This window comes from Microcaecilia unicolor, chromosome 9, assembly GCF_901765095.1.
Source record: "Microcaecilia unicolor chromosome 9, aMicUni1.1, whole genome shotgun sequence".
NCBI classification, from domain to species: Eukaryota; Metazoa; Chordata; class Amphibia; order Gymnophiona; family Siphonopidae; genus Microcaecilia; species Microcaecilia unicolor.
In genome coordinates this window covers 165,369,428-165,386,951 of record NC_044039.1, presented here as the reverse complement: position 1 = coordinate 165,386,951, position 17,524 = coordinate 165,369,428, and the positions used below count along the sequence as shown (strand labels likewise).

The 17,524-nt window shown below is 44.7% G+C and overlaps 1 protein-coding gene across 2 annotated transcripts in view; it reads left to right on the top strand.

Moving 5' to 3' along the window:
* The window catches only part of NID2 (nidogen 2), a 105,822-nt gene that overhangs the window by 73,590 nt on the left and 14,708 nt on the right, over positions 1 to 17,524 (top strand). For both annotated transcript variants that reach the window (XM_030214717.1, XM_030214716.1), the window contains exon 14: positions 7,126 to 7,295. In XM_030214717.1, the coding sequence (XP_030070577.1) occupies positions 7,126 to 7,295 (170 nt within the window). The remainder of the gene's footprint in view (positions 1 to 7,125; positions 7,296 to 17,524) is intronic.

Genomic DNA, 17,524 nt, shown 5'->3' with positions numbered 1-17,524 from the left:
TAATGCGTTGACACATTTTGCTTTTCATTGCAAACTATTGTATATCTGAAGTTCCAGATGTTGCTGCCTGCTGAAGATTAGCATATATTAAAATCTGGAAAGGTCCCCACTTTGATGCCTAAGGAGTCCTTTTACAAAGCTGTGGTAAAAAGTGGCCTGCGCTAGTGTGGGCGCGTCTTTTTGGCATGAGCTGGTCGACTTTTTACAGTGGCTGAGAAAAAGGCCATTTTTTAATGAGCCAGGAAATAGGCATGTGCAAAAAATTAAAAGTAGCGCATGCCTATTTATGGCCTGAGCCCTTACCGCCAGCCATTGACCTAGCGGTAAGGGCTTGTGCGCTACGTGGCCACGCTGCTGGTTACCACTGGGAACGCCCCCATGGTAGAAAATAGAAAAATATTTTCTGCCGCAGGATTCGGCACATGCCAAACTTGGAATTACCACCAGGTGCATGTGGAACCCCAGCGGTAGTGCCGATTTGGCACACGCTACTCATACATTAGCCCTCCCGTAGCTTTGTAAAAGGGCCCCTAAGGTACATCTTCTGTCCCCAGAATGGTCAGGGCTGATCATGCTGTAAAGACAAGATTCAGAGCCCCACTATGGGGTGGGGGTGGGGATACTGTCTTCACTCAAATGTCATAATTGATGGATGTATTTGGTGCTCATGATTACTAAGTTGTAGAGGGAGCATTAGTGCAAAGCCTGTGGCTGAGCACCATCACTACAATCAGACTAGATATGTTAGGCACATAACCAGTAGTATTCTATAATCTGTATGTGTAATTGCTAGGCATGCCTCTGACCCACTCATACTCCATGCCCCCTTGAAGTTATGTGTTGTAGATTTTATGTGCTCAATTTGTAGTTTCCTCAGCGACCCTCCAGACCGGTCAAGACGTGTGGGTTATGCACTCCTACCAGCAGAGGGAGACTGAGAAAATACTGAGCTTTGGATACTGTATATATAACCTGTGCAGTACACCCACTAGCCAGTATTTTCTCAGTCTCAGCAGAGGTAGAAGGACAGCCTGTGCAGTCTTCACTGGTCTGGTGAGGTAGTTTTCCTCATAGGAAGTAAGAATTGGGTTGTTTGTTCCAATTTGGTTAATTCTGTGTCTCCCTGTACGTGGATAAAAAAAAAGGAAAAAGTGTGCTGTGGGGCCCAGTGTTTCCCCTGGGGTGTTACACCTGTGTTGCGGGTCCCTCCCCCTAAGCTGCTCTCCATCTCTGAATAAGTGGCAGCTCTGTGCCTCGGCTGCTTTCTCTGTACTGGAGCCTTGAGTGCCTCACAATTTTCAGCTGCCAGCAGTGTTCTGGGCCTTTAAGAGCCTTTTATTATTTATTTAGTGCGGAACGGAAAGGGAGTTCAGTTCCCTGCACTAGACGGGAGAGCAGTGCGAAGTTGCTTAGCAGAGTATTTGGCGCGAAGCGGACTGTGTGTGGGTTTGATTATGACCGGCAAGCTGCTTCGATGTCGCGCCTGTTCGCGGCGGGGGTTAGAGACGGCGGGCGGTCAGTGTCGCCTCTGTGGTGAGCCTAAACAGCCGATTTCGGCTCCCCCCGTGTTGGCCGCGGAAGTGCCGACGGGTTCGCCGGTGTTGGTGTCAGCGGGATCGCAGGCAGGCGCGATGTCGGCGGTTGCAGTTTCGGCGGGAACGGCCGCCATTTTGAATCAGGCGCGATCCGCGGATGCGCCGAGTGTGGGGCCAGCTTCCTCCGGTTTAGGGCAGAAAGTTCCCTCGGAGGGCTCAGGAAGTGTCGGTTTTCCTCCAGATTTTGTGTGGACCCTGTTCCAAGCCTGGAAGGCCGGGCCTCCTCAAGTGGAGGAGGGTCATGGCTCTATGCTAACTAAAAGACCAAGGTTGGAATGGTCAGAAGATGGGGACTGTTTCTCAGCTGGGTTCGGAAGACCCAATAGGTATTGAGGAGGAGGTAGAGGGGTTTGAAGACTCTCTTAACCTTATTGATGCCTTGCCTGGTGAGGACCCCTCTGTTGTCAGAATTTTCCATAGGGATGAGCTTGCGGAGCTCATAGACCAGGTCACGGTGACACTTAAGTTTGAGCCTGAGGTGCCCGTGGGTGAATCGGGACAGGACCCTTTGGTAAAGGGTATTCACAGTAAGGCGCGGTCCTTTCCTATGAACAAGGACCTCCGGGAGATGATTTCCCAGGAGTGGAAGTCACCGGATGCTCCATGCAAGGTCTCTAAGGCAATGGCGCGGCTCTATCCTCTTCCTCAGCAGGATAAAGATTCCTTGAAGGCCCCTACGGTAGATGCAGTGGTTACAGCAGTGACTAGAGCGACGGCGATCCCGGTAGACGGCGGAGCCGCTCTCCGCGACCCCCAGGATAGGAGGGTTGACGCCTTCCTTAAGCGTAGTTTTGATTTGTTGGCGCTCGCGCTCCAGGCCTCTGTATGTGGGGGTCTGGTAGCCCGAGCATGTTTTCGCTGGGCCGAGAAACTCCTGGATGAGTCAGTGGAGGTTGGGGCCTCCGGAGTTCAGGAATTAGCCAAGCTCGAGATGGGTTCGTCTTTCTTGTCGGATGCCCTTTATGATTTGTTGAGGGCGTCCGCCAAGAATATGGCTATGATAGTGGGAGCGCGTAGGGCCCTATGGCTGAGAGGCTGGGTCGCGGATGCGGCTTCTAAAGCAAAGTTGTGTTCTCTTCCCTTTAAGGGAACCATGCTCTTTGGAGAGGATTTGGACAATTTGGTGAAAGGCCTTAGTGATGCTAAGATTCCTCGCCTGCCGGATTTACGTCCCAAGTCGGGCACCAGGGGGGTGTCTGCTCGTGGTCGTTTTGCTGAGGCCCGGCGGTATAGGCCGGGACGGACTAGTGGGTCTTTTAGAGGACGGTTTTTTCAGCGCACCCAGTCCTTTCGAGGGAATCGTCGCGGAGGGCGTGACTTTGCCTCGAGAGGACAGTCTTCCGGACGGAATGTGCAATGAAGGTGTGCGGACCCAGGCTCTGGTACAAGTAGGGGCTCGGCTGAGTTGGTTTTACCAGAGCTGGGTCCAAATCACGTCCGATCAGTGGGTTCTCGAGGTGATTCGAGATGGTTATGCGCTGGAATTCGAAGAGTCGCCTCCCGAGAGGTTTCTGGAGTCCCCGTGTCATTCAAGAATCAAGAAAGCAGCAGTTCGAGACACGTTGCGTCGCCTTCTTGCCCTGGGAGCAGTGGTTCCTGTTCCTCCCACGCAGAGATGCTTAGGGTGCTATTCCATCTATTTTGTAGTACCAAAGAAGGAGGATGCCTGGCGTCCGGTATTGGATCTCAAGGGAGTCAATTCAGCGCTCAAGGTTCTCTCTTTTCGCATGGAGACGTTGCGGTCCGTTATTGTCGCGGTGCGGCAGGGAGAGTTTCTGACGTCGCTGGATTTGACGGAAGCTTATCTTCACATTCCCATTCGGACGGCGCATCAGCGTTTTCTGCGCTTTGCGGTCTTAGGAAAGCATTTTCAGTTTTGTGCTCTTCCCTTCGGGCTAGCAACAGCTCCCCGAACCTTTTCCAAGGTCATGGTAGTAGTGGCGGCGGCTTTGCGGAAACAGGGCGTTTTGGTGCACCCGTATCTGGACGATTGGTTGATTCGGGCCAAGTCTCAGTCGGAGAGCGAAGTGGCTACAGCGCGAGTGGTAGCCTTGCTGGAATCGCTTGGTTGGGTAGTGAACCACAGCAAGAGCCATCTCGTCCCATCCCAATCTCTCGAGTATCTAGGAGTGCGCTTCGAGACGCTCAACGGTCGAGTGGTGTTGCCGGCTCTTCGGATCCGCAAATTACAGGAGCAGATTCGTCACTTCCTGGCGGGGGACAGACCGACAGCGCGTGCTTACCTTCAGGTCTTGGGCATGATGGTGGCGACTATAGAGGTGGTTCCCTGGGCCAGAGCGCACATGCGGCAGTTACAGTCGGCACTTCTCAGTCGGTGGTCTCCTCAATCGCAGGGGTTGGAGATGCGTTTGCCTCTGACAGCTCTTCCGCGTCTCAGCCTCCTTTGGTGGCTAGACGCTCGAAACCTAGTGAAGGGAATGCCACTGGAAGCTCCAGAATGGGTAATTCTCACCACGGATGCCAGCCTGTCAGGTTGGGGGGCTCATTGTCTCGGACAGGTGGCGCAGGGACGGTGGTCTCAGGAGGAAGCCCAGTGGTCCATCAACCGGTTGGAGACACGGGCCATTCGTTTGGCTCTTCAGTATTTACAGACGCTGCTTCAAGGCAAGGCTGTCAGAGTTCTCTGCGACAATGCCACGGCCGTAGCATACGTCAATCGGCAAGGGGGCACAAAGAGTCGAGCAGTCGCAGAGGAAGCAGCGCAGTTGTGCCAGTGGGCGGAACTTCATCTTCAGGCCTTGTCGGCAGCTCATGTGGCCGGGGTGGACAACGTAGACGCCGATTATCTGAGCAGACATACTCTAGACCCCGGGGAATGGGCTCTTCATCGATCGGTTTTCAATCGCATTGTGTCGGTGTAGGGGATTCCAGTGATGGATCTCATGGCAACGGCGTGCAATGCGCAAGTGCGGCGGTTCTTCAGTCGCAGAAGAGACCCGCGGTCGGAAGGAATCGACGCCCTGCTGCTGCCGTGGCCTCAGGAGTTGCTGTACGTGTTCCCTCCGTGGCCGTTAGTGGGGAGAGTAGTTCAACGCATCGAACGGCACCCGGGTCGGGTGATTCTGATAGCTCCAAATTGGCCGCGTCGCCCGTGGTACGGAGATCTGGTGCAGTGGCGGAGCCCCTGCCGTTGACAGAGACAGTGTTGTTGTGTCAAGGTCCCATCACTCTCCAAGATCCTGCTCAGTTCTCGCTTATGGCTTGGCTCTTGAAAGGAGCAAGTTGAGGAAGAAGGGTTTTTCTTCCAGAGTTGTTGCTACGATGTTGAGTTCCCGGAGGCAGTCCACTTCACTGGCGTACGTTCGAGTCTGGAGGCTTTTTGAGCACTGGTGCCTGGCTCGGGATTTGAGGGCGATACACGCTTCGGTCGCGGATGTGTTAGAATTTTTGCAGGATGGTCTGGACAAGGGGCTGGCCTTGTCTACTTTGAAGGTTCAGGTGACAGCCTTGTCTTGTTTTCTGGCAAGGTTCAAGGTAGGTCATTGGCTTCGTCTCCGGATGTGATTCGATTTTTGAAGGGAGTGAAATTGCTTCGGCCTCCGCAACGCCGGCTGGTTCCTCCGTGGGATTTGAATCTGGTTTTGGAAGCGTTAATTCGGCCTCCGTTTGAGCCGTTGGCTTCGGCTACGGACAAGGATCTATCCTTAAAGACGGTGTTTTTGGTAGCCATTTCATCAGCGCGCAGAGTTTCGGAACTCCAGGCTTTGTCTTGTAGGACGCCCTTCTTGTCTTTTTTCCAAGGAAAGGGTTTCTCTGCGACCGGTGCCCTCATTTTTGCCCAAGGTAGTGTCCGACTTTCATGTGAATCAGGTCATTTCTCTGCCAGTCTTGGGGAATCTAGCTGGAGACTCGGAACAGCGTCGACTGGCGAAGTTGGACGTGAAGCGAGTGTTGCGGTGTTATCTATCTAGAACTCGAGAGTTCAGAACATCTGATCGGCTGTTCGTTCTTTTTGGCGGTTCTAAAAAGGGAGCGGCTGCATCCAAGGCAACGATAGCTCGGTGGTTGAAGGAGGCGATTGCGTCCGCTTACGTCTTGAAGGGTCGTACGGTACCTAAGGGTTTTTCGGCTCATTCCACCAGGGGAGTAGCAGCCTCTTGGGCGGAAAGTAGTATGCTTCCTCCTCTAGAGATTTGTCGGGCGGCAGTCTGGTCCTCTCTGCATTCGTTTGTTAAACATTATCGGATTGATGTTCATGCTAGAGAGGAGGCAGGTTTTGGGGCTGCTGTGTTGACCTCTGGCCTAAGGGGGTCCCACCCGTAGAGATTTACTGCTTTGGTACGTCCCACGCGTCTTGACCGGTCTGGAGGGTCGCTGAGGAAGGTGAAATTAGATCTTACCTGCTAATTTTCTTTCCACTAGACCCTCCAGACCGGTCAAGGGCCCGCCCGGTGGTTTTCTGTAGGCCAGGAGGTAGACTTTAGTAATTGGATATCTCTTGGCAGCTGATGATTGTAGTTTACATAATTCAGACTCTGGTTGTTTTCAGATGATTGTTAGTATGAGTCTGAATCAGGTGTGGTTGGATAGCCCACCTGTGGAAGCACAAACAGAATTCAGTGAGTAAAACAGATAAAAAGAACATAAAGTTGTTCTGCCATTTGGCAATGTCCACGTACAGGGTTGATAGTTTTGGTTAGGGTTTTAGTTTCTCTGCTTTGTTACGGTTATACTGGCTAGTGGGTGTACTGCACAGGTTATATATACAGTATCCAAAGCTCAGTGTTTTCTCAGTCTCCCTCTGCTGGTAGGAGTGCATAACCCACGCGTCTTGACCGGTCTGGAGGGTCTAGAGGAAAGAAAATTAGCAGATAAGATCTAATTTCACCATATCAACTAAGGAAAGTTATGCACATAACTGCAAATTAGCGCCAATTAACACCATTTATAGCCAATTATTGGCTAATGCTAATTAGCAGCTTAATTTATGTGTGCAACTGACAGTATTCTATAACTTGCATGTGCAGTTTTCCATGCTAACCCTTATATTGTGCATGCAAGTTCATAGAATTATGGGAATGGTGCTTTTTGCCTGTCACAATCCTTGTTCCAGTTTTGCTAGAGGTAAAAAAGGAGCAAGAGGAAACTACTGGGCCAAAAGGAATTTATTGAACATGCCTAGTGTACTTTCCCACAGGATGTTTATGTCTATTAAAATGTAATATACTGCCTTTCTTCAAACAGGTAAGCAGTCTGTTCATATACCATTTTTCTCTAGATGCAAATGAGCTGTGTCGCAAAATTACATGCAAAAATTAGCTACAGGGCCCAGCAGAAAATAAGAGAACTGCATCTTATCTGCAGGGATAATTCCTCCTCCTGTGGTTGAGTTTAAACAGAGAATTGACCAGTAAACATGTGTTTTTTTTAATTCACAGTGCAATAAACATGCATGTTACTTCAGCAAGAACATCTGGCTTTGATTAAGTGGTTCATGAGAATCTTGTTTCTTGTCTCTGTCAGAATCTTGCCTGTGGTATTCAATTGTTTTTCTCTCAAAATGTCACAGGTATACCCACAGTTGCACCCCCTCCCATGAAGCCTTCACCACGTCCTGATGTGACTCCTCCAGCCGCAGGCACATTCCTTCTCTATGCTCAAGGACAGCAGATTGGTTATTTGCCTCTGAATGGCACTAAACCTCACAAGGAGGCCGCCAAGACCCTGCTCTCACTTCACGTAAAGTATTTCCTTGTGGATTTGTCTATGTACTGCTACTATGATCATAGGCAGAAGGTGGGGAAGTGTTTTCATGCCAGTGAATGAATATAAATTTTTTTCAAAAAATAAGATGATACCTTTTTTATTGGACTAACTTAGTACATTTTTTGACTAGCTTCTAAAGGCAATACCTCTTCTTCGAACCAGAAATGGCAAAAGATGACAAATATCGGAATATATAAGCGAAGCTCAAAAGCATTCCGATGACTGTTTCACAAGGAAAGTAGGGGAGGAGGTGAGAAAAAGGGAGAAATAGATGGGTGATCAGAGGGTGATAAAGCAGTATAATGTTCTGGTGTATGATATAGACAAAAATAATTCCCATTCTGAAATATAATACAGTGTAGAGTTTATTAACAAATACACTAAGTTTTTAGAAGGTGTGCTCATATAAACGAACAATTGTAGACTCAATGGTCTTTCTCTGTGTCCGGGCTTATAATCATAGCACAATACTTCAAACAATAACCCACAAGTGCCAAACTTAGGGGTCCTTTTACAAAGGCGCGCTGAAAAATGGCCTACGGTAGTATAGACGCAGGTTTTGGGCTCACGCAGAATTATTTTTCAGCGCACCTTTAAAAAATGCCTTTTTAAAAATTTTGCCAAAAATGGCTGTGCAGCAAAATCAAAATTGCCGTGCATCCATTTTGGGTCTGAGACCTTAAACGCCAGCCATTGATCTAGTGGTAAAGACTCACGCGGTAACCAGGCAATAATGACCTACATGTGCCAAATGCACTTGGCGCGTGTCTGATACGCGCGGCCAGAAATAAAAATGATTTTTCAGACATGTGTATCGCATGCGCGGCAAAAATGAAATTACCGCAAGAGCCAAGCGGTAGCTGTGCAGTAACTCCATTTTTGCGTGCGTTGGGCATGCGTAGCTGTGCAGTAACTCCATTTTTGCGTGCGTTGGGCATGCGTAGATGCTTACATGGCTTAGTAAAAGGGCACCTTATTATGTGAAAAAATAAAACTATACTTATTAAGCAATATTAAGCAAGTTAAGTACACTTGTATTTTTTCACATAATAAGTTTGATACTTGTGGGTTATTATTTGAATTATTGTGCTAAGATTATAAGCCCAGACACAGAGAAAGACCATTGACTCTATGATTGTCCATTGTATACATATGAGCACACCTTCTAAAAATTTCAGTGTATTTGTTAATAAACTCTACACTGTATTATATTTTAGAATGGGAATTAGTTTTGTCTATGTTGTTTGAATTTTCCTTCCTTTGAGATTTCCACCCCGTTTGTTTTTTTATGGTTTATGTATGACAGGAAACCAGATCTTTGTTAAGCCCTGTCTGGTGGGTGTCAAAGTATTTCATCATCTTAACTTCAAAGATCGTACATTCCTGTTTTTTTTTTTTAATTTCCTCTTAGTATTCTGACCATAAAGTCATTGATGACATGCTCTGGTCTTGATGTGTCATCCTGGTTAGCTTTGTGGTGTTTAATGTGGTGCCTCCTTAAGCTGATTCTTGTCTTAAGCATCTGGCCTATCTCCCCAACATTCAGCTTCTATTGGAGGTTTGCTTTTCACTAATTCTTGCTTCAGATTATTCGGATTAGGTGGTTGGCCTGCCAGCACGTATCACAGGATCCCACAGTTACTCATATAGGAAAAGCATTCATCTTAAGCGTTCCTACCCATGCTCGTCTTCAAATTTAGTATATATCATTCAGTGTAAAAATGTGAAGAAGAATGATATGTTGGGGAGATAGGCCAGACAAGAATCAGCTTAAGGACACACACCGCATTAAACGCCACAATGCTAACCAGGGTGACACTTCTGTGGGAAAGCTGTTTGCAAAACCAGAGCACTGCATCAATAGCTTTATGGTAAGAATACTAAAAGGAAATTTTAAAACAATCCAGGAGCATATGATGATATATTTTGACACCCACCAGACCGTACTTAACAAAATCTGGGTTTCCTTTCACATTATAAAACCATAAACGTATACTGCTTTGTCACCCTATGATCACCCATCCAGTTCTCCCTATTTCTCACGCCACCCCTCAACCTTATCTTTCCCCCGTGATTGGAATGCTGTTATGTTTCACTTAAACTCGGGTATACATATAAAGTATCACATACCATGTAAAATGAGTTTATCTTGTTGGGCAGACTGGATGGACCGTACAGGTCTTTATCTGCCATCATTTACTATGTTACTTACATATTCTGGTATTTGACATCTTTTCCTCATTTCCTCATCTAACGTTTCCTGCTTTGACAAAGCTTTTTACGTTTGAGTCAGCCAGATGGATACAGTGTGCTGCTGTACTTATTAGCTACACTGTGCTGTCCCACCAGATCTCTGGGTAATAGTGGGATACCATTTGCCTTGGAATTCAGTCCCTTACTACAAACCCTTTCAAGGTGGCTATGTGAAAATGTAACCTGAAAGTACCAAGAAAAGTTAGAAATGATTCAGTCGGCAGTTAGTTCATCCTGACTTGAAAAAAGGAGGTTCTGTTTTTTGTTCCCATGGAGACATTCATGTATATGGTTCTGAAAGCTCCTTCTACTTACACGGGGATGATCAAAAGCAAACGCCGGCGCTAGAGGCTGTTAGCGCCATACTAGCGCTGGCGTTTGCTACCGCCCAATGATCAGAGTCCCCGAGTGTGTGAAACAATGCACTCGAGGGCTCTGAACACAACTAGCATGCAAATGCATGCAAAACAGGGCTAAACATATTCATCCCCAATGATCAGCGACCAGCGCGCCAAAGATTGGGTCACTGGCCGCGGCAAAACCTACGCTAGCTCTGAGCTGGCGTTAGGGTTTGCAGATCATTGGGGCGGAATGGTGAGCCCTGTCCAGCATGCATTTACATGCTAGCAGGCCCCCATTCCCCCAAACAAATCAAACCTGGACCCCCCCCCCCCCCCCCCCCCAGCGACAGGGGGCTGGAGATCCGGTGGACCTCTGGTCCCCCCAACAATCCCCCCCCCCCCCAGGTTCAGGGAGGGCTGAAGATCTGGTGGGTCTCCAGCCCCCCCCCCCCAACCCCCCAGCAAAGGGTCCCTGGTGGTCCAGTGATCTACCCCCACCCCCCTTCCTAGTGGGTTGGAGGAGGGAGGTAGCCTGCCTCCCTCCTCTTTCTTCTACGCCGCAAAATAGCGGCACCCAGCCCTGCCCAGTGTATCCTGGGATGCGCTGGGCGGGGCTACACACCATATAAGGGAGAAACTCAGTGAATTAGAGAAACCATTATCAGCAGAATCCCATCTGGTTATCACACTAATATGTGCAAAGCATAAAGAACTTGTAAGAAGAATGAACTCAAAAGTGGGGCTTTTTGAATGTGAGGGAGGTGGTGGAGATGAAAACGGTAACGGAATTCAAACATGCGTGGGATAAACATAAAGGAATCCTGTTCAGAAGGAAGGGATCCTCAGGAGCTTAGCGGAGATTGGATGGCAGAGGCGGGGCTGGTGGTTGGGAGGCGGGGTTAGTGCTGGGCAGACTTATACGGTCTGTGCCCTGAAAAAGACAGATACAAATCAAGGGGCTGGTGGTTGGGAGGCGGGGCTAGTGCTGGGCAGACTTATACGGTCTGTGCCCTGAAAAAGACAGATACAAATCAAGGGGCTGGTGGTTGGGAGGCGGGGCTAGTGCTGGGCAGACTTATACGGTCTGTGCCCTGAAAAAGACAGATACAAATCAAGGTAAGGTAAACACAAAAAGTAGCACATATGAGTTATCTTGTTGGGCAGACTGGATGGACCGTGAAGGTCTTTTTCTGCCATCATCTACTATGTTACTATGTTACTTTACATAGAGACATAGAAAAATGAAGGCACATAAAGACCAACCCCCCTCCCCCATATTCAGTGCTATTTAACTGTCCAGAACGGCTGCTGACCAGTTAAATAGTGCTTAAGCAGCTATCCGCCAATATTCAGCGGGGGATAACCGGCTATCCCCTGCTGAATATTCCTGGTTAGCGGCCAGCAGATAGCTGGTTATATCGCCCTATATAATCAGCTATCCGCCTATTTTTAAAGCCAGTTTAGCTGCCATATTTGGCCACCTGTAAAGGTGGGATATTTTTTGCCTGTTTAAAGATAACTGGTTATCTTTAAACCGACCAAAAATAAACTGGATATTCAATGCCAGTCACTGAAATGGCCCGACCTTGAATATCCAGGCTCAGTGCCAACCAAGGGAGTTGGCCGGTCTAACTCCCGTGGTCTGAATATCAGCCCCCTTATGGCCTCTCCAGTCTACCCATTCATACCATCTACTTTCCTTTACATATTCTATGTGCTGTTCCTCAGACAAAGAAAGAAATTAACTCTGTGCATATGCCCTGGTATTTTTCAACATCACCTTGTTGAAAATTACCTAAAAATCTCCCTAGTGGGGCCACTCTCAATAACTTAACCCGTAGAGCCATATGAATCCTATTTTTACCCCTTTTCATCCCTTCCAAAGTTTTGTTTGATAGGCATATGTTAGGGAAATTACTGTTCCTCTAGATAGATGAGCAGACAAAACCTTTGTGCATAGTACTAGCAAAGTGTAAAGAAATATAGGAAATAAAAAAAGAAAGGAGAGCTAGAAATAAACAACGATGCCATGAAACAGGCTAGTTGCTATTCTAGGAAAAGAGAAGATTTTTTTTTCTCAACAGTAGAGAGCTGATTCTAATTTAATATAACAAATTTCCCTTCTGCACTCTTAAATAAAAGAATTCTGTATATAATCCATGTGAAAATAATTATTGGCTGCAGGAACTAATTGGTATAAAATGGGGCATTGTGAGGAACACATACTTTACATCTTCCCACAAGAAATATTTAACTTACTGCACATCTGAAACCAAGTTATGTATAATCCTTTGTCTGACATGAGCTTTCTTGGAGCCCATCTGGATGTAGAGGTTTGCCTTGGTGCATTAGGCATCTGTCTCTTTAAAGAATCTATCCCCAGGAGGCACCCAAGCTCTGATATCTCATTTTCATGTGGACTGTATGGCTGATACAATCCATGCAACGTAGACAATGATGGCAGATAAAGACCATATGGTCTATTCAATCTGCCCCTCCCTACCATCTATTATCCCTTCCTGTCCCTTAGAGATCCTCTGTGCTTGTCCAATGCTGTCTTGAATCCAGATACAGTCTTTGTCTCCACTTCTTCTGGGAGGCCATTCCACACATCCACCACCTTTTCTATGTTTAAATCTGTTTATTAAATTTGCAAAATATAGACAAAGATCAACCACAGAGCAAATAAAATCATGTTACATGAAGCAAAATGCAAATCCCCAAAATATACCACCAAGGGCCTGGTTTCTTATAGCCCTTCACGAAGATTCAACACCTCCGTCATGAACAAATTTAATGATGGTTACAAAGTACTCCTAGTATGTCATCAATTGCATAGTTAAGTTTTTAAGTGTGAATACTGTTGGGTGTATAGCACCTACACCAAGTGGCCTACTGGTACTCAACCCATCAATCATGCTGAGTACAACCCAATTCACAGAGAATTACGCCACCTCATCTGTATTGTCACCCTTAGGTGCAATCAGTATTATCTTTTCAATAATTGCATTGATGATATCCTAAACCAATACATGTACTCCAGTGACCAAATAGCAACTCTGAAGTCTTGTAACATTTAAACAATCAAAAATTTGTTTGTGTTTTGTCCCCCTTTTCTTCCTCCCCCCCCCACCTGTTGCCCTAAATAATGTATACTTCCAACCACCCCCATACAGAACTAACTTAGCGCAAACCCCCTCCACCCCTTTCTGTAAAGAAGTATTTCCTCAGGTTACTCCTGAGTCTGTCCCCTTTCACCTTCATCCTATGCCCCTTCAATCCAGAGTTTCTTTTCAAGAGACTTGCCTCCTGTGCATTTAGGTTACAGAGGGGCCCTTTTACTAAGCCGCGTAAGCGTCTACGCATGCCCAGCGCGCACCAAAATGGAGTTACTGCCCGGCTACCGTGTGGCTCTTGTGGTAATTTCATTGACATGCGTCCAAAAAGTTTTGGACGCACATATTGGGCGCGTACCAAGTGGCATTTGATGTGCATAGGTCATTACCGCCCGGTTACCGCATGAGACTTTACTGTTAGGTCAATGGCTGGCGGTAAGGTCTCAGACCCAAAATGGACGTGCAGCAATTTTCATTTTGCAGCACATCCATTTTCAGCAAAAATTTTAAAAAGGCATTTTTTACAGGTGAACTGAAAAATGATTCTGCGTGCACCCTATCTGTGAATTTTCAGCAGTGCTGTATGGCTAGTGCTGCTGAAAACTCTTACAGACTTCACTGACTTGATAATGATCGGGCCAAATGTGGGTTTTCCGACTAAATCTATGGATAGCCAGCGATGTTCAGCTCTGTCTATGTAGCTATATGGATACACTTAGGCCAACAAAAGGCTTCCCTAAGTTTATCTGTAACGCATCTTTTGACCACTTACAAACAACACATTAAAGAGGCCAAAAAGACATATTACTCCAGATTGGTGGGAATTGATCATCCTGATCTAAACAAATTATTTCAGTTTATAAAGCATCTTAATATCTCTTCCCCTTTTGCATTGTCTATTATTTCTACTCAGAAGAGCGAATGACCTTCTCAAATAACTAACTGCTATTTCTCAAATAAGGTAGAGACAATGCATCAATCTTTTCATGCAATACCAAATTATATTTACTGCTGAGAAGGTGATAAAATGGATTTTTGATATCCTTGTGGACAGAGAATGGTCTGTTATTAGGGTTTGAGCTCCGTTGGGATGATATAAAATCATTCCTGAGATTTTCTTCTACGAGTTGCTCTTTTGATAAATTTCCATCATTTTTAATGCTGGACCCCCACACCCTCCAAGAGGTAATTACTTGGCTGGTTTATTTGTCAATTTAACATTCTCTTGGTTGTATCCTCACATCTATCAGAGATATTGTATTGACTCCTATTCCAACTTGGATTTGTCTCAGGTTGCTAACTTTAGACCTATTGCTAATATTTCTTTTCTTACAAAGTTAATTGAATTTTTTGTTAGTTCTCAGCTATCTGATAATATAGAGAGGTTTAATTTACTACAGATCTCCAGTATGGATTTAGATGTTTTTATAGCACTGAGGTAAGGAAAGTGCTGAATAGAGGCGGGCATGGTCCTGTTGCAATTGGTTTTTTGATATTTTTGCAGCATTCGATACTCCCATGATATTTTGGTAATCAAAAGATCTGAATTTGGATTCGTTATCATTGTTTTTAATTGGTTTTGCTCATTTCTGAAAAATAGGCGTTACTGTGTTTATAAAGGAGGGAGTCTCTTCATCTTTTTGGAGTCCCTTATTTGGAATCCCTCAAGGGTCGCCAATCTTCCCACTTCTATACAATTTATACATGAAATCCTTGGGATTAATTATTTTGGAAACGGGGGAATTTATGTTCTCTTATGCAGATGACATCTTGATGGTTCCTTTCAATACAGATATAGCTGGATGTTTTACCAATTAAAAAATTGTATAAAGAAAATTAAAATTAGATCTCTTCGTACCATCTTAAGTTGAACACTGATAAAACTAAAATCATCTAGTTCAGCCTGAATTTGATGTATCCATTTTAAATGTGGATAAGCTCTCTAGAGCTTGGGATTCTGTTGGATTCTTCTTTACGTATGGCACCTCAGATCACTATTAAAAACGTTTTTTAAACTTAACCAACTGCATTTGGTTTGCTCATATTTTCTTAGAGATTGTTTCAGAGTGCTTGCACAGCTGTTAGTGCTCTCTGTTGGATTATTGTAATTTTCTTTACTCAGGTATCTCTTTTGAAATTGATGAACATAATCCAACTGATCCAAAACTTAGACGCATGTCTTGCCACTGCTGGTTGAACTCCATAGGTTACCACTTAGAGCTCTGGACTATTTAAAGTTTGTTATTTAGTTTTTAAAACCTTAGAAGGTCATGTTCCGGAGAGCTTATCTTTTTTATTTCCATTACTAGGTTTTAATAATTACCATTGAAATGCTGATTGTCTATTATGTTTCTCATCTGTGAAGGGTTTACAATATAACATTGTTCATGAAAATTCCTTTATATATCAGTCAGCCAAAGTCTGGAATGCCTTACTGCAGGAAATCCGTTTATGTTCCTCCTATCTTTAGTTCCGGAATGTCTGAAATCATATTTGTTTAGGAAATTTTTCTTATAACAATTTCTGTTCAGTGTTTTTATTAACATTATGTAATCCTGATATATTGTCATCAGTCTCTTAAGGTTGTTGTACTGCTCTGAACCTTGAATTTAGGGATAATGTTGGTTACAAATATCTATTATTATTGTTATTATTAAAGCCATACAGATGGAGGCTGAATATCGCCAGCTATCCATATAGTTGTGGTGTCACTGTTGTTTACATATATTCAGTGTTCCTGCTTCTGCAAATAATGGCACCAAATATAAATAAAGGGGTCTTTTTAGTCAGGCGTGCTAAATGATGACACCCATTATATTCCTATGGGCATCTTATCATTTAGCAGCACACTAAATCTGTTAGCACACATTAAAAGACTCCAAAATGTCTGAAACCCCACAGTTGGTATTTTAAAAAAATACTGGCACTTGAATATTGAACCATAAAGTCTCCACTAGATCCAGTGCATATTCTTATTTAATGGGAATAAACATGGCCTCAGCTGTCTGCAGTACTGATATTCTTGGCGAACAGTCAGTGCAATAGTTCATAGTTCTCTTTTATTTGATATACTGCCAATAATCAAATGACATCTCAGTGGTTTACAGTGTAATGCAATACAATAAAAATCAGGGAAAAGGAAACAAGACAAAATAAAAGATTACATCAGAAAGGGAATAGTGGAGAGGTAAGCAACACAGGCTTGCGCGATAGGAATAACTAATACATGTCTTTAAAATCCTACTAAAATCAGATCAGCAGATGAAGGGATCCTTTTACTAAAGTGTGGTGATATTACATTAAATTACATGACATTAATTGACATTTCCCTTCACTAAACCCATGTTGACTTTGTCTCATTAATCCATGCTTATGTATATATTCTGTAATTTTGTTCTTTATAAATACTCTGTACCTTTTTGCCCAGCATTGACGTCAGACTCTCCAGTCTGTAATTTTCCGGATCACATCTGGAACCCTTTTAAAAAATCGGCATTACATTGGCCACCCTCCAATCTTCCGGTACCATGCTTGATTTTAAAGATAAATTACATATTAATAACAATAGTTCTGTAAGTTCATTTTTCAATTCTGTCAGTACTCTGGGACGTATACCATCTGGTCCAGGCAATTTGCTACTCTTCAGTTTGTCAAGTTGCCCCATTACATCTTCCAGGTTTACAGAGATCTGATTCAGTTTCTATGACTCATCAGCATTGAATACCATTTCTGGCATTGGTATCTTTTCCACATCTTCCTTAGTGAAGAATGAAGCAAAGAATTCATTTACGCTCTTTGCTATGGCCTTGTCTTCCCTGAGTGTCCAACTGATTCTTTTGCCGGCTTCATGCTTCTAATATACCTAAAAAAAGTTTTTACTATGTGTTTTTGCCTCCAATGCAATCTTCTTTTCAAAGACTCTCTTTGCCTTCCTTATCAGCACTTTGCATTTGACTTGCCATTCCTTATGCTGTTTCTTATTATTTTCAGTTGGATTCTTCTTCCATTTTCTGAAGGCTTTTCTTTTAGCTCTGATAGCTTCCTTCACCTCACTTTTTAACCATGCCGGCCGTCGTTCGGCCTTCCTTCCTTCTTTATTAATACATGGAATATATCAGGCCTGGGCTTCCAGGATGATATTTTTGATGTAAATTTTTGACCCTCACTGCTGCTCCTCTAAGGTTTTTTTTCACCGTTCTTCTCATTTTATCATAGTCTCCTTTTTGAAAGTAAAATGCTAATGTATCGGATTTCCTGTGTTTACTTACTCCACAGCTTATACCAAATCTGATCATGTTATGATCAATGTTGTCTAGCGGCCCCAATTACCTCCTGCACCAGATCTTGCACTGCACTAAGGACTAGGTCTACACGTGTTCCCCTTCTTGTTGGTTCCTACTACTACTACTACTACTACTTAACATTTCTAGAGCGCTACTAGGGTTATGCAGCGCTGTACAATTTAACAAAGAGAGACAGTCCCTGCTCAAAG